The sequence below is a fragment of the Salvelinus alpinus genome, chromosome 20, assembly GCF_045679555.1.
Source record: "Salvelinus alpinus chromosome 20, SLU_Salpinus.1, whole genome shotgun sequence".
Classification (NCBI taxonomy): Eukaryota; Metazoa; Chordata; class Actinopteri; order Salmoniformes; family Salmonidae; genus Salvelinus; species Salvelinus alpinus.
This window is the reverse complement of record NC_092105.1, coordinates 33,619,908-33,637,166: the sequence shown is the minus strand read 5'-3', so window position 1 is coordinate 33,637,166 and position 17,259 is coordinate 33,619,908. Positions and strand designations below refer to the sequence as shown.

At 40.6% G+C, this 17,259-nt stretch overlaps 3 protein-coding genes across 4 annotated transcripts; 1 reads left to right on the top strand and 2 right to left on the bottom strand.

Annotated features, from left to right (window-relative positions):
• Positions 1 to 6,620: 6,620 nt before the first annotated feature.
• Positions 6,621 to 7,621, top strand: LOC139546712 (gamma-crystallin M1-like). Its single transcript, XM_071355427.1, has 3 exons — positions 6,621 to 6,663; positions 6,911 to 7,162; positions 7,280 to 7,621. Exons 1-3 carry the CDS (start codon positions 6,655 to 6,657, stop codon positions 7,577 to 7,579), a joined length of 561 nt encoding a protein of 186 aa, XP_071211528.1. The 5' UTR covers positions 6,621 to 6,654; the 3' UTR covers positions 7,580 to 7,621.
• A 3,976-nt stretch (positions 7,622 to 11,597) lies between these two features.
• On the bottom strand, positions 11,598 to 13,249 carry LOC139546717 (gamma-crystallin S-1-like). 2 transcript variants are annotated; one of them, XM_071355433.1, is made up of 4 exons: positions 13,131 to 13,249; positions 12,522 to 12,592; positions 12,091 to 12,333; positions 11,598 to 11,945 (listed from the first exon to the last, which is right to left on the bottom strand). In XM_071355433.1, exons 2-4 carry the CDS (start codon positions 12,528 to 12,530, stop codon positions 11,667 to 11,669), a joined length of 531 nt encoding a protein of 176 aa, XP_071211534.1. In that variant the 5' UTR covers positions 12,531 to 12,592; positions 13,131 to 13,249; the 3' UTR covers positions 11,598 to 11,666. The 2 variants fall into 2 exon arrangements, with proteins under 2 accessions (XP_071211534.1, XP_071211535.1); XM_071355434.1 differs by having other exon boundaries at positions 12,522 to 12,594; positions 13,128 to 13,240.
• Positions 13,250 to 15,041: 1,792 nt separating this feature from the next.
• LOC139546714 (gamma-crystallin M3-like) lies at positions 15,042 to 15,847 on the bottom strand. Its single transcript, XM_071355429.1, has 3 exons — positions 15,819 to 15,847; positions 15,454 to 15,693; positions 15,042 to 15,332 (listed from the first exon to the last, which is right to left on the bottom strand). The coding sequence occupies exons 1-3, from the start codon at positions 15,831 to 15,833 to the stop codon at positions 15,042 to 15,044; spliced, it is 546 nt and encodes a 181-aa protein (XP_071211530.1). The 5' UTR covers positions 15,834 to 15,847.
• Between the last annotated feature and the right edge of the window lie 1,412 nt (positions 15,848 to 17,259).

The window sequence follows — 17,259 nt, the reverse complement described above, 5'->3', positions numbered from 1 at the left end:
GGGATCAGCCCAGAACTACACGGCAGGACCTGGTCAATGACCTGAAGAGAGCTGGGACCACAGTCTCAAAGAAAACCATTAGTAACACACTACGCCGTCATGGATTAAAATCCTGCAGCGCACGCAAGGTCCCCCTGCTTAAGCCAGTGCATGTCCAGGCCTGTCTGAAGTTTGCCAATGACCATCTGGATGATCCAGAGGAGGAATGGGAGAAGGTCATGTGGTCTGATGAGACAAAAATAGAGCTTTTTGGTCTAACTCCACTCGCCGTGTTTGGAGGAAGAAGAAGTATGAGTACAACCCCAAGAACACCATCCCAACCGTGAAGCATGGAGGTGGAAACATCATTCTTTGGGGATGCTTTTCTGCAAAGGGGACAGGACGACTGCACCGTATTGAGGGGAGGATGGATGGGGCCATGTATCGCGAGATCTTGGCCAACAACCTCCTTCCCTCAGTAAGAGCATTGAAGATGGGTCGTGGCTGGGTCTTCCAGCATGACAACGACACGAAGCACACAGCCATGGCAACTAAGGAGTGGCTCCGTAAGAAGCATCTCAAGGTCCTGGAGTGGCCTAGCCAGTCTCCAGACCTGAACCCAATAGAAAATCTTTGGAGGGAGCTGAAACTCCGTATTGCCCAGCGACAGCCCCGAAACCTGAAGGATCTGGAGAAGATCTGTAGGGAGGAGTGGGCCAAAATCCCTGCTGCAGTGTGTGCAAACCTAGTCAAGAACTACAGGAAACGTATGATCTCTGTAATTGCAAACAAAGGTTTCTGTACCAAATATTAAGTTCTGCTTTTCTGATGTATCAAATACTTATGTCATGCAATAAAATGCAAATTAATTACTTAAAAATCATACAATGTGATTTTCTGGATTTTTGTTTTAGATTCCGTCTCTCATAGTTGAAGTGTACCTATGATAAAAATTACAGACCTCTACATGCTTTGTAAGTAGGAAAACCTGCAGAATCGGCAGTGTATCAAATACTTGTTCTCCCCACTGTATATATATTAAAAGTCTGTAAATATTATTTTTGTTGTCTCTTGGTGTCTTTCCTATATATAACTCTTATTTTATTTTGTATTTATTTAATGTCATGTTATGTTATTCTTGTCTATTATAGTTCAGTACTTTTGTCATGTATTTGTATGTTTTATGTGGACTCCAGAAAGAGTGCTGCATGTGCAGTAGCTAATGGGGATCCTAATAAATTAATAAACCAATAAACTACAGTACTCTACTGTACAGTACTGTACTGTGCTCTACTGTACTCTATTGTACTGTACCCTACTCTACTCTATTGTACTCTGCTTTTGTGTACTCTATGTACTGTGCTCTACTATACTGTACTATACCCTACTCTACTGAACTCTACTGTGCTGTGCTCTACTATACTATACTGTACTGTACCTGAGTTTATTCTACTTGAGTTTCTTACAATTGAGGAAAGGGCCCATGGACTCTTGATCTAGAACACTCACGACTACATCAATTCAGTCTTTAAATTGTCATGGTCTCAACTCACTGGGTCTTGCTTATAGGGACCAATGTCCGGGTATAAATCTTGGTCTTGGCTGGATATTACCATTGTCTTTGGTTGACAAACGATAGGCAACCCAATTTGCAGCAGACAGTGTTTGGTCATTGGCTGGTAGCCTAGCGGTTAAGAGAGTTGGGCCAGAAACTGAAACGTTGCTGGTTCAAATCCCCGAGCCGATTAGGTGCTAAATCTTTCGATGTGCCCTTGAGCAAGGCACTTTACCCTAACTGCTTCTGTAAATTGCTCTGGATAAGAGTGTCTGCTAAATTACTAAAATGTAAATATTTAATCACTCCCAACCCATAGGAATTCTCACCCAGTTGATTACTTTTAAATAGTGGAAGCCCTCTATGGTAATGTCTATACTAAGACTATCTATCTAGAGTCCTTCATTTATCTCTATGACTGACATGACACAGAAACACATGCTATTTTGCCAAATAAAGATAGGTAAAGTGATCATTTAAACATCTAACAACATAATTGATAAGATGCATAAGTAATTCAATCAATCAACAAGTTTCAGATTCATACAGTCAACACTGAACATTTTACAGAGAACAATATAGATGATATTTCTCTATATTCAATTTAAAGGTTTTGAAAATCTAAATGATCACCCTGTGCACAGTTCTCCCTTTTTTGCAACTTTTCCCACTGTTTCGGTAGTAAACATGTGAGTGGGGTGGATTAGGAATTCAGGAAAATATTTCAAATTTGAAAAACAAACAAAGTGTGTAAATAGTATATACACTGACTATACAAAACTTCAAGAACACCTACTCTTTCCATGACATAGAATAACCAGGTGGATCCAGGTAAAAGCTATGATCCCTTATTGATGTCACTTGTTAAATCCACTTCAATCAGTGTTGACATGGATTGAGACATGGATTGTGTGTGAGCCATTCAGAGGTTGAATGGGCAAGACAAAAGATTTATAGTAGGTGCCTTTGAACGGGGTATGGTAGTAGATGCCAGGCGCACCGGTTTCTGGTAAGAACTGCATCTCTGCTTGGTTTTTCACGTTCAACAGTTTCAATTTTTTAATCAAGAATGGTCCACCACCCAAAGAACATCCAACCAACTTGACACAACTGTGGGAAGCATTGGAGTCAACATGGGCCAGCATCCCTGTGAGGGTGGTGTGTAACTCAATATTTGGAAGGTGTGGAGTACGATTGAAATTGCGTCATCTGTGGATCTGTTGGGGCGGTATGCAAATTAGAATGTGTCTAGGGTTTCCGGCATGATTGTGTTGATGTGAGCCATGACCAGCCTTTTCAAGCATTTCATGGCTAGCGACGTGAGTGCGACAGGGCGGTAATCATTTAGGCAGGTTACCTTCGCTTTCTTAGGCACAAGGACTATGATATCTGTTTGAAACATTTAGGTATTACAAACTCGGTCAGGAAAAGGTTGAAAATATCAGTGAAGACACTTGCCAGTTTTTCCGCACATGCTTTGAGTACACGACCTGGTAATCTGTCTGGCCCTGCAGCTTTGTGAATGTTGACCTGTTTAAATATCTTGCTCACATCAGCTAAGGAGAGCAGAATCACACAGTCGTCCGGAACAGCTGGTGCTCTCATGCATGCTTCAGTGTTGCTACCCTTTAAGTGAGCATAAAAGGCATTTAGCTCGTCTGGTAGGCTCGCATCACTGGGCAGCTTGCGTCTGGGTTTCCCTTTGTAGTCCGTAATATTTTTCAAGCCCTGCCACATCCGACGAGCGTCAGAGCTGGTGTAGTAGCATTCAATATTAGTTCTGTATTGACGCTTTGCCTGTTTGAGGGTTCGTCTGAGGGCATAGCGGGATTTCTTATAAGCGTCAGGATAAGTGTCCCGCTCCTTGAAAGCGGCAGCTCTAGCCTTTAGCTCGGTGCGGATGTTGCCTGTAATCCATGGCTTCTGGTTGGGAAATGTACGTACGGTCACTGTGGGGACGATGTTGTCGATGCACTTATTGATTAAGCCGGTTACTGAGGTGGAATACTCCTCAATGCCATTGGATGAATCCCGGAACATATTCCAGTCGGTGCTAGCAAAACAGTCCTGTAGCGTAGCATCCGCGTCATCTGACCACTTCCGTATTGAGCGAGTCACTGGTACTTTCTGCTATAGTTTTTGCTTGTAAGCAGGAATCAGGAGGATATAATTATGGTCTGATTTGCCAAATGAAGGGCGAGGGAGAGCTTTGCATGCGTCTCTGTGTGTGGAGTAAAGGTGGTCTAGAAGTTTTTTTCCTCTGGTTGCAGATGTGACATGCTGGTAGAAATTAGGTAAATTGGATTTGAGTTTCCCTGCATTAAAGGCCACTTCTGGATGAGCATTTTCTTGTTTTCTTATGGCCTTATACAGCTCGTTGAGTGCATTCTTTGTGCAAGCATTGGTTTGTGGTGGTAAATAGACGACTACGAATAATATAGATGAGAACTCTCTCCGTAGATAGTGTGGTCTACAGCTTATCATGAGGTATTCTACCTCAGGGGAGCAATACCTCGAGACTTCTTTAATATTAGACATCGCGCTCCAGCAGTTATTGACAAATAGACACACACTCCGGCCCCTCGTCTTACCAGATGTAGTTGCTCTGTCCTGCCGATGCACAGAGATGCCAGCCGTGTCGTCGTTCAGCCATGTCTCGGTGAAACATAAGATATTACAGCTTTTAATGTCCCGTTGGTAGGATAGTTTTAATTGTAGATCGTCCAGTTTATTTTCAAATGATTGCACGTTGGCCAATAATACGCAGGGAAGTGGTGGTTTACCTACTCGTCTGGCAAATTCTTACAAGTCACCCTGCCCTCCTCCCCCTTTTCTTTCATCTTTTCTTCACGCTGATTATGGGGGATTTAGGCCTTGTCTTGACAATGCAGTACATCCTTCACATCGGACTCATTAAAGAAAACATCTTTGTCCAGTCCGAGGTGAGTAATCGCTGTTCTGATGTCCAGAAGCTTTTTTCGGTCATAAGAGACGGAAGCAGCAACATTATGTACACATGTTTTCATCAAATTGACGGTTTTAAGTCTGTGCATGATGACGTAGTGAATATAAAAATTACTTTTGTGGTTAAATTCCTATGAGCTGAATAAAAAATATGAGTTTAATGGGTTTCCATCACAGGAGGTTGGTGACACCTTAATTGGGGAGGACGGGCTCGTGGTAAAGGCTGGAGCGGTATAAGTGAAATGGTATCAATATGGTTTCCATGTGTTTGATGCCATTCCATTCACTCCGTTCCAGCCATTTTTATGAGCCGTCCTCGCCTCAGCAGTATCCACTGGTTTCCATCGCATTTTCAACTCTACTGATGATTTTGTCAGAAGAAATGTTGTGTTGTATAGCGAATGTGCCCACTGTAGTCTTGGCATGTGCACTTTAGCCAACAGCTGGCAGATACAGTGAGGGTATAGCCTACATGACGAGAGTGAGATAATTTGTATTTGTCAAATGGCACCAGAATAAGAACCTTGATATTTATTGGAAAGCACCAAGCTCATCACTGTGCACTTTCACCACCCTGTGAAGTTTGTCATAACTTATTTCATCTGTAGCCTAATAAACTGCATGCTTTCCTGAGTCATAGCAGGAGGACCACACAACATATCACTGCGTGACACCAAGTTTACTTCGATACGATGGTTATTATATCAATATTTCCGCATGAAGGCGTTTCCACCTCTATTTCTTGCATGATACATTTTACCAACCCAAAAATATCCCACCTTGTCTAGCTTATTTTGTTTTGTCAACATTTGGAAAGTTTACCCAAAAATTTGCTGTTTACATCAGGCCTGTCGTGACAGTTTTTATCCAACATGTACTTTACTGCCATAAAAAAGGCTGGATGGAAACCTGGTTAGTGAAAACTCCAAATTTAACAGAACAATCATACATTCACATGCAAGCCTCACATAAACGCCAGCCCCTTTCAGACCCAATTACATTTTTGGACTGAAGGAAATACATGCACTTGTGACTTGAAGGTGTAACTGTTGTCATTGTAAATCAATGATCACCCATCAAAACCAATTCATATCTTAATTTCATTAAACTAAAATTCTTCAATTTATTTATCTGTACATGATAGGTGAGAATTATCTGTTAATTGAATGATTAGAATATGTCGTTATGGTATTTTAAACACAGACTGTCTGAGCTTGGTGCCGACCTGACTAGAGATTTGGGAGAGAACAGGGAGTAGGTCTCAAGGACAAGGTCACTAATCTCTGGCGGCTGGGTAGCAGGACATGTGTATGCGTCTGTTTGTGTGTATGTGTGTGCGTATGGTTGTGTGAATGTGTGGGCGTGAGAAGTCAGTATAAAATGTATTGTTTTGTATTCTTGACTTTAGAACGTTCCCGTGAATAAACCTTTTTGACTATTTTAGCTGGGCCTCTGTCTGTTTCATTCGACAAGGATCTTACAAATTCTGGTTTGCAGACTGAGTAATATAACTAAAATGGGTTATGTACCTGGAGAACATAATTCTCTTATCAGTACACTATCCAGTGGATAAACTCAAACGATCAATGACAAATGCAATTTACAGACAGGTTAAACAACCTTTTTCTTTACTAAGGGACGGAACAGCTTTGAATAAGATTCTATAGTTGTATATTAAAATATTATTATTTCAAGTACATAAAATCACAATAAAAGTGCTTTTCAAACATGACCAGTATGCTCTATCTAGATTGAGGACATCATAAACTCACTTCTTCTTTCACTATATCTGTAATATTGGTCTCTGTGTGTTCAACAGAGATGTGTTCTGAAAATCGACCTCATCTCAGTTCTCTACTGTACATCCTCGATTACTGGACCATACTGTATGCAAAGAACATTCTTACTGATAAGCGTACACAAAAGTGATGCTTATAATGAAACAGACAACACAGGTCATCACTGCCAGAAATGTATGGATGAAAACCATTGTTACACTTCATAGGCCCTGATCAGCGAAAGCGTCATACTGCTCAATCATCAGCTTTGGACAATTTGAATAACAACACATCATGGCCCCCTGGTTTTTGTATAAAATGACTGCAGAATGATGGTAGAAGCACAAGCTGATCCACTGTCAACCACCAACCACCAACATGGGCAAGGTAATCTGATCTGACTCACAGTAGCTACATGTAGGCTACAGTTTTACAAAAGTGAAATGTACATCCTATATTCTGTAAATATAATAGTTCAGTAACATTATTTAGTTATCTGTTATAAGAATCAGTTCTTATGGGAATTCAGTAATTCAACATTACCCAGAGTCTAAAAATGCAATTAGCCTATATGCTTGATGATTTTTTTGCCTTTTCAGGAATTGTTATACAGTTTGTCTCTCTTTTCCTATAGATTATCTTCTACGAGGAGAGGAACTTCCAGGGCCGCAACTATGAGTGCATGAGCGACTGCCCTGACATGTCCCCCTACATGTCCCGCTGCCAGTCCTGCAGGGTTGAGAGCGGCTGCTTCATGGTGTATGAGCGCAATAACTTCATGGGCCAGCAGTTCTTCATGAGGAGGGGAGAGTACCCTGACATGCAGCGCATGATGAGCATGGGCATGATGTTCGACAACATCCGGTCCTGCAGAATGATCCCCATGGTAAGACACCTTATCTCATAGATGATACCTTATAGTGTAATTGCCTATTTGAAGATATACAACATTCAAAGTACATAAGTGTCCTAAAATAATGTTGTTCTTTTTATTGCATTTCAGCACAGAGGATCCTTCAAGATGAGGATCTACGAGAGGGAGAACTTCGGAGGTCAGATGATGGAGCTGATGGACGACTGTGACTCCATCATGGATCGTTTCCGCATGTCTGACTGCCAGTCCTGCAACGTGATGGACGGCCACTGGCTGATGTACGAGCAGCCCCACTTCAGAGGAAGGATGATGTACATGAGGCCTGGAGAGTACAGGAACTTCAGGGAGATGAGCATGGGAATGGGAGGCATGAGCCAGGGATCCATGAGATTCATGAGCATGAAGCGTATCAATGATATGTGCAATTAAATGTCTTTAATTGTTCATGGGAATAAAATAATTGAAGATCTTTCATAACTCAATTGTCTTTCTGATTTTCATACCAGTATTCATCTTAAAGCAAAATAAATTGCACGCAATATTTAAAATATCACTGAAGCTTTGTAAATATTCCCACAATGATTACATGGGCATGGACATGTACATGTACAGTATAAGTATCTAGTAGGGTACACATGGTACAACATCTTCAAGCAAACCTTTTAAATTGTGCAAGCTGCCTCCAAGTTTCAGTTCATACCTGAATGCTTTTGTAAAGTTTATTAGTTATTTACTGTAGTTCATAGATCGTTTTTCAAATCAGTAAGAAATAGTTATAATAGAATGTTTGAAATGATGTGCTTGTCATTTAACTGGTTGCCTGAGCTTACATGGCTGCACTAGTATCCATTTCAGTAGTAATCAATAACATTACAATCATATATAAACTCACTATTTTGCAAGCACCAATATAACAATCACATAATTTCAAACATTTTGTTATAACAGTTTAGCTATTTATCTGATCTATAAACTAATAATTAACATTAACATAGATCCCTTTACCTTAATATACATTTTATTGGAACAACTGGAAAATTATTTAATTAACTACATTCCATATAATTATATATTTAAATACACTGCTCAAAAAAATAAAGGGAACACTTAAACAACACAATGTAACTCCAAGTCAATTACACTTCTGTGAAATCAAACTGTCCACTTAGGAAGCAACACTGATTGACAATAAATTTCACATTCTTTTGTGCAAATGGAATAGACAAAAGGTGGAAATTATAGGCAATTAGCACAGCACCCCCAATAAAGGAATGGTTCTGCAGGTGGTGACCACAGACCACTTTTCAGTTCCTATGCTTCCTGGCTGATGTTTTGGTCACTTTTGAATGCTGGCGGTGCTTTCACTCTAGTGGTAGCATGAGACGGAGTCTACAACCCACACAAGTGGCTCAGGTAGTGCAGTTCATCCAGGATGGCACATCAATGCGAGCTGTGGCAAAAAGGTTTGCTGTGTCTGTCAGCGTAGTGTCCAGAGCATGGAGGCGCTACCAGGAGACAGGCCAGTACATCAGGAGACGTGGAGGAGGCCGTAGGAGGGCAACAACCCAGCAGCAGGACCGCTACCTCCGCCTTTGTGCAAGGAGGTGCACTGCCAGAGCCCTGCAAAATGACCTCCAGCAGGCCACAAATGTGCATGTGTCAGCATATGGTCTCACAAGGGGTCTGAGGATCTCATCTCGGTACCTAATGGCAGTCAGGCTACCTCTGGCGAGCACATGGAGGGCTGTGCGGCCCCACAAAGAAATGCCACCCCACACCATGACTGACCCACCGCCAAACCGGTCATGCTGGAGGATGTTGCAGGCAGCAGAACGTTCTGCACGGCGTCTCCAGACTCTGTCACGTCTGTCACATGTGCTCATGTGCTCAGTGTGAACCTGCTTTCATCTGTGAAGAGCACAGGGCGCCAGTGGCGAATTTGCCAATCTTGGTGTTCTATGGCAAATGCCAAACGTCCTGCACGGTGTTGGGCTGTAAGCACAACCCCCACCTGTGGACGTCGGGCCCTCATACCACCCTCATGGAGTCTGTTTCTGACCGTTTGAGCAGACACATGCACATTTGTGGCCTGCTGGAGGTCATTTTGCAGGGCTCTGGCAGTGCACCTCCTTGCACAAAGGCGGAGGTAGCGGTCTTGCTGCTGGGTTGTTGCCCTCCTACGGCCTCCTCCACGTCTCCTGATGTACTGGCCTGTCTCCTGGTAGCGCCTCCATGCTCTGGACACTATGCTGACAGACACAGCAAACCTTTTTGCCACAGCTCGCATTGATGTGCCATTCTGGATGAACTGCACTACCTGAGCCACTTGTGTGGGTTGTAGACTCCGTCTCATGCTACCACTAGAGTGAAAGCACCGCCAGCATTCAAAAGGGACCAAAACATTAGCCAGGAAGCATAGGAACGAGAAGTGGTCTGTGGTCACCACCTGCAGAACCATTCCTTTATTGGGGGTGCTGTGCTAATTGCCTATAATTTCCACCTTTTGTCTATTCCATTTGCACAACAGCATGTGAAATTTATTGTCAATCAGTGTTGCTTCCTAAGTGGACAGTTTGATTTCACAGAAGTGTGATTGACTTGGAGTTACATTGTGTTGTTTAAGTGTTCCCTTTATTTTTTTGAGCAGTGTATATATAAATACATTTTGAATATGTTAAAGCCTCGTGTTATGGACAGGGAATGTAGAGGAGACAGTGAGTAAGAGAGGGGAATGACCAAGATGGGGTTCGTAACCCCGTTGCCAGTGGGTATTGTGGTCCTGAGTCTGCAGCTCTACCACTAGACCAGACTCTGGGCTGATCCATACAATTCTAAATGGAGGAAAATATTCCTATAAGGATGACCTAATTTGCATATTTCCCAGAGTGCTTATTTCACACATCACATGGGAAGATGATGTTATAATGTCTCATCAGGAGGCCCACAACTGTGGATGTAGATGGTCTTCATATCAAACAAATAGCATACCATATTTATGGACTATGTTACCAAGGGATAGTGTACATAAAGGTCCAAATCCTAACCTCAGGTCCATGTGCTAAACTCAAACTTTTTTGTAAATCATGCTTGGAGGTCAAATTAACATTATGCAACTCAATTACCAAAGCACTGTGGGCCCATATTAAATATGGAAAATGTTGATGTATGTAAGCTGTTAGTCAGACTCCACAAAAGTGAAACCGAAACTCAACTCTATGGTTAAATTAAGGTATTAATTAGGAATGGTTAAGGTAAGTTTTAAGGTTTGGGATAGGGTTAAAACAGAAAATAACTGGGAAAAAAAATGAGTGCCTAGCACTGGGACTTAACCTATGATCCTTGGAGACGTAGCTCACGGTTTAAGCTCTTCTTCTAACTCCATCCACAACACCCTAGCAAGCAAAGAACCTACTAGATCATAATAGGCGCACATGTTTCCCCTAGTGGACTGTATAAAATTGCAATGGAAATAATCGTAATCTGGAGCCTGCAGTTATGAACCCGGGATTGATATTCCATATGAGAATGGCCTGAGGTTCTGTTAGGATTTCAGCCAAAGAAAATAGCAGGGGTCCAAGCACTGAACCTTGAAGAATACCAAATTCAACTTTGATTTGTTATCTATCTGCACAAATACATATCCGTTTGATTAGTAAACTATACAGTAAACCAGTTGAGAACATATCCTCAAATGCCAAACAAGTTTTCAAGTCTGTTTAGGATAATAAAAAGTGTTGGGCTGCTGATTGTCAAAAAAAACTAATGTGAGATTAAGGTGTATTTATGTTTAATTTCAAAATGGGCATAGAGGGAGGTTGAAGACAAATAAGGGAAATGTGCTCAGAACTCTTCTAGTTTTATGTGTGTGTGACCGACTGGGTACCATTCACTTCTAGTTTTATGTGTGTGTGACCGACTGGGTACCATTCACTTCTAGTTTTATGTGTGGTTCATGATGATGAAGAACCAAATTTGAAGAGCAACATTCTAAAAAAAGAGCTAATATTATGTAGAGCAAGGTATAAAGTGTGGTATCTAAATGTTTTATACAGTATACAGAAACTACAGTAATTCAGTTTAGTTAATTGTTTTAACTGTTATGCTGTGCAGAATTGTGCTTGATTTTCATTGAATGAGTAGGTATTCTCTCTGTCACTCATATTGAGGTATTGAGAGTTGCTGGTGAGTGTTGTGATTTTATGGTTTTACTTTAGTAGTAAAGTATTTTAGGTGTGTGAAGTAAGCATTCTTACGTCTTCAGATAATGGCTTGAAAAACATTTAAAAAATGATTGGATGATGACAATGACCAGTAGTTTTCTCTCTACAGTATGAAACATAAAACTATTAGATGTCTCAATTCAACAAATTTGCTGAAACTTTGCAAGGTGTAAAGAGTACAGTATGTTTTCATACTTATTGAGTGAACACTAGAGAAGACAATAAGATGGCGGTTGGACCTAACTTTTATTAATTTCAATGTTAGGCTCATTTTCATGTTGACAATGTATTGCCTCTCAGTTTGGGTGAGCAACAACACGTCTGATGGAGCCAATCCTGGAATTGATGGCTCCCCAGTCACTGTATCTCCTGTACTCGCCAGGCATCAGGAGATACTGCCTGCCTCTGTAGTTGGGATGCTCATAGAAGAGCCAATACCCCTCCATAACATTGCAAGAGTGGATATCATTGTAATGGAATCGATCGTAGAGGGAGGGGCAGTCATCGGCAAACTCCAGCATCTGACCGCCAAAGTCAGAGCGCTCGTAGATTCTCATCTTGTGAGCGCCCTGATTCTGAGAACAAGGAGGAGAAGATGGGTACGTTCATTTAGCCACTTTACTATTAAGTTTCAAGTTTCATGTTTATTTGCCATGTGTATTACTACCTACATCAATGATGGGTTAACTTGTATACCAGGAAAGAGGAATATGGGCTCACTTGAGGGATCATGCGGCAGGATTTCACGCAATCATTAAAGCCCATCCAGCGCTGGTAGTCGGGATACTCGCCCCTTCTCAGGAAGTACTGGTAGCCCATGTAGTTTGGGCGCTCATAGACCATCCAGCTACCGCTCTCCACTTGGATGGAGTTACAGTGGCTGAAATGGGTGTGCAGGTCGGCACATTCGGTGTTGCACTCATAGGAGCGACCCTGGAAGTTCTTGTCCTCGTAGAAGATTATCTAAAAATACGAATGGAAGTAAACATGCATACAATGGAAAGAACATTGAGTTTTGTGCCATGCAAAGGATCAAACAACTGAGTGTCTATCTCGCAGCCAGGTGTTCATTGTTCTTTGTTCTGTCAGACAAACAATGAGCAAGAAGGTGTGACAGGACAAAAGATGTGCAGCGAAACAACATGCCTTACCTTTCCCATTGTGTTAGCTAAATGTGATCACACTGCAACACTGACTAAGCGAGCCATGGTCCTTTTATATCCTATAGGAATAGAGACATTGTTATGTTAATCAATTGACTTTAGATGTCAGCCTTTTTGAAAATACAGCATGGCTGCCAAATTACAAAAGATAGTTGTTTTTCTTTGTCAGCAGGTTGAATTGCTTTTTTGTTACGTACACAAAGGCTTCAATGGTGCTAATTAACTTATCATCTACTCTGCACATGTTTATCAGTGGAAAACCAAAATCTGATAGCTAAAAGAACGGATGACAGAATATTCAACCCAAAACTGATGACAGAATACCCAAATTCAAAACGTATTTATCAAGCATTTATTTGATCTTTAAAAGTAAGCTCTCATATATACACATTCATTGATTGTTATGAATCACCTTCACTGTGAAGAATATTAAATATGATCGGATGCGCACAAATATTACCATTATTGTTTGACATATACTACTTTCTACATTGCTACCCTACTTATAAATATAATTCATGAACATTTCAAACACACAGCAAACTATAATAAAAGTATGATGGATAATAAGAAAATGTGGGATTTGACTCCCCTTGCCTGGTGGTTTCAGTACTGTTTCTGTGGTCAGGTTTTGGAATATGTCCAGCCAAACTTGTGCTCGTGCCACCTGTGGTCTCAGTTGACCCACAGCCAAGTGAGTGGCTGCTGGTTTGGACAACAACTCAGGTCATGTGATTGACTGTATTGCGTTTTACAATATACCACCCAGTGGCCAACAGGAGAGTGACCTGGAATATTTACAGTGGGACTCATTTTGACTTTAATGAATGGCTGCTTCCCAGTTCTGCAGCCATTTCCATAAGTGCCTAATGCTACCTGAATGGCATGACTGTGAATTGGAACAGGCCAAACTATTAAAAGGTACTGTGTACCAACATGCTCACCAGTAATGTATTCAAATAGCAAACTGCTTCCACAACACCTTGCTCTTCCTCTCTGTAACAACTCTGCTAGTTGATAGACAATCACAACTTTGTATGAACTTACTTTTATTTATTTATTTTTTTGTCATTTAGCAGACGCTCTTATCCAGAGCGACTTACAGTAGAGTGCATACATTTTATTACATTTTTATTTTTTTTATTTTTTTTAACTTTGAGGTTAAACATACAAAAAAATGTTTTACTTTGAGGTTAAACATACAATTTGAGAGATTGCAGTTCCATTATTTTTGTTAATCAAACATTAATGTATATAACTACATAAATAAACCAAATGAGGCTATTGTTTTCAAGGTAAGGAAACATAGTGACGACTACAGCTGCAGATCCTAGGCCAAATACCCCAGGTTATTTGTCAATGTCAAATCTTCTGACAGTTGACAGCCTTATTCTAGCTAGATAACCAAGTTTATTGCTATTTTTAGGAAACATGTTTCTGTACAGGTTGCTATATGAGCTTCCTAATGAACAATATTAAAATGCTTCATGACATAGTACTGTATATAAAGAATCTGTTTGTTATTCATTAAATCTAATTAGTATATTTAGTGTTATTTAGTATTAGTCAACACTTTGTTTAATTAATAGAATGTATACACATCTACATTATGATATATACATTGTATTTTTATAAATAAATATGATATACATTTCTAATATAAAATAATATTTTAGTATAAAATGTAAATACAAAATATTATCGAAATCATAATGTGGGCCTCCGAGTCTTTGGATGAGTCTGACATCTATAAGGATTGGTTAAATGGTTAAACTAATAAACCTCCCACTGTACATGATTGAGATACAGTTATTTGACTGAATCACTTTTCTTGGGCCTTCATCTGTACCCATAATCCAGAACTCTGCTATTATACTGTGGAGGTGCTGCCCTCTCCTGGGTTTGCTGTGACTTGTGGATGGCAGTATTTGTGGAGCATACATTGTACAGGACCTTGGCAGGTGTATTGGACAGTAGAGTTGGGACCACGTCTCAATAGAAAACCATTAATAATGTACTGTTTCGTTAGCTGGTTTAAACATTCTGCAAAGCACGGAAGGTTCCCCAACAAATATCCAGCACATGTCCTGTTTTGTCCTGTACGGTATGAATAATAAGAGCAGATGCAGCTGAAGCATGAGCTGTATACTGATGCTGATACAAAGTATTTTCTACAAATTGTTGACTTACTACTAGAATAGACAGTACTTACTAACATTTAATTCAACATTAACCTTATGTAATGATCAGTGGTTTTAATAGATTCTAATTCCATTAACTCCACATCAAGTTTTGAAATGGTATGCATCGTAACAACCTCATCACCTGGGGAGGACATGTCCTGGTGTACTGCTCCCGTTGCACTGGGAAAACGAACCATATGAAAATGCAGATTTATGTTCTGATTGCACCTTTACCTCGAACCAAGGACTCAAATGAAAATTAAAGAGACTTCAATTTAAAAGGTAAGTGATTTTATTTATACTCAAATTTTAGACATTGGTGCGTTTAATAACAAGAATCCATGATACGCCTCATGCTGTTGAACCTCATGGGGTTGGAGCCCATGTGCATGCTCAACTCTCTCATGTTCCTGTACTCTCCAGGCCTCATGTACATCTGCCTGCCTCTGTAGTGGGGCTGCTCATACATCAGCCAGTGGCCGTCCATCACATTGCAGGACTGCATGTCGTTCATGCGGAAACGATCGGTCATGGACTCACAGTCGTCGCTCAGCTCGTGCATCTGACCTCCGAAGTTCTCCTTCTCGTACATCCTCATCCTAAAGTTTCCTCTGTGCTGTAAACGGATATGGGAAAAGTGTTTTACCAAATTGTGCGAAATATACGTTCACATTGCTTTTGCTGGAGCTGTCCGTATGGCCTATGGGAGTCAAAATGAACAGGTGAATTAAATTTACCATGGGGATGTTACGGCAAGACCTGATGCAATCGTTCATGCCCATACGCTGGTAGTCACCATACTCTCCCCTTCTCACAAAGTACTGGTTTCCCATGAAGTTGGAATGATCATAGACCATGAAGCAGCCGCTCTCAACTTTGCAGGAGTTGCACCTGCTCAGGTAGGAGGTCAGCTCAGGGCAGTCGCTGGAGGTCTCATAGGAACGACCCTGGAAGTTCCTGTCCTCGTAGAAGATTATCTAAAAACACAAAACAAAACCATAATTTACAAAAACAAATTGTAGTTCTAACAGTACAATTGATTGATTGTTATAAACAAATTAGAAAAAGCTTAAAAGTCAAATTCCGCCAAAGCTCCCCACACCTTTCCCATAGACATGGTTGCGGTTACTGTATTGGTCTCAGGATTGTACAATTTTTTGTATGTTCCCCTATCGCTTTCATACTTGAGCCGACAGCCAAAGAATATGTGGCTCCATTGTTCAAACCCCTGACAGAGCAATATGGCACAGAGGCCCACCCTGTACAGTTCAATTCAAAGTGGCCATTAAAGGGTCATTATTTGCGGCTGTGTGCATTTGTGAGGAAAGCCCATCTCTTTATTGTTTCTGTTGCCTTCAGTATGAAGGCGAATTCTTCATATCGAGACTTTTCAGAGATATCAACAAACCTAACTGATATTTGTTCATGGTTATTACGATTTAAATCTTAATATTTAAAAAAGCACAAAAAAGTAGTAGCATCATGATTCAAACATTAGTCTATTAGAAAAAGATAACACATTACTGATTTTTTAAATTCATATTAACTGGTCTTGCCCAATGTTAATACATGTGGATTAATTTCTTTTTTATCCTAATGTTATAAAATGGTTGTTGATATTTTCTATCCTCCAACAAAACTTCTGCATAAAATGTATCAATTGACACATTGTATAACTGGAATCCAAAACATTATAGTTACGGTTTGTATAGTGGTTAATACCCTCTAAGGAAAAAAGGTTTCCAAAAGTGTTTGGCTGTCCCCATAAAAGCTCAGCTTTTGGTTCCAGGTAGAACCCATGTTTTTCTGTGGAAAGGGTTCTACATGGAACCCATAAGGGTTCTACCTAGAACCAAAATAGTTTTATATGGAAACAAAAAGGGTTCTTCAAAGGCTTTTCCTATGGGGACAGCTGAAGAACCATTTTAGGTTCTTGATAGGACCTTTGTTTCTAAGAGTGTATGTTCCCACTGAAATTTACCTGGTATTTATTTGGAAATAATTCGGTACCAATGGACACTTTCTTCTACTTACCTCAAATAACTCAATAGTTGGTAACTGCCTAGCACCTAATAATGCTCAGCGATGATTGTAATAATAGGCCTTGGCCTGTTCCGACAATATTAACAGACCTTGGAACAGTCATGCCGTTTGGTTTGCATTATGCACCGGATTTGGTCTGTTCCCAATTCACAGTCATGCCTTTTGGGTTGCATTATGCACCGGATTTGGTCTGTTCCAATTCACAGTCATGCCTTTTGGGTTGCATTATGCACCGGATTTGGTCTGTTCCCAATTCACAGTCATGCCTTTTGGGTTGCATTATGCACCGGATTTGGTCTGTTCCCAATTCACAGTCATGCCTTTTGGGTTGCATTATGCACCGGATTTGGTCTGTTCCAATTCACAGTCATGCCGTTTGGGTTGCATTATGCACCGGATTTGGTCTGTTCCAATTCACAGTCATGCCATTTGGGTTGCATTATGCACCGGATTTGGTCTGTTTCAATTCACAGTCATGCCGTTTGGTTTGCATTATGCAC

Bases quoted from the DNA above. Each gene is read 5' to 3' on its own strand.
- LOC139546712 (XM_071355427.1), top strand. The intron at 7,163-7,279 runs GTAAGACACCTT...ATTGCATTTCAG, and splicing joins CCTGCAGAATGATCCCCATG to CACAGAGGATCCTTCAAGAT.
- LOC139546717 (XM_071355433.1), bottom strand. The intron at 11,946-12,090 runs GTGAGCCCATAT...CCTTGTTCTCAG, and splicing joins CCTGCCGCATGATCCCTCAA to AATCAGGGCGCTCACAAGAT.
- LOC139546714 (XM_071355429.1), bottom strand. The intron at 15,333-15,453 runs GTAAATTTAATT...ATCCGTTTACAG, and splicing joins CTTGCCGTAACATCCCCATG to CACAGAGGAAACTTTAGGAT.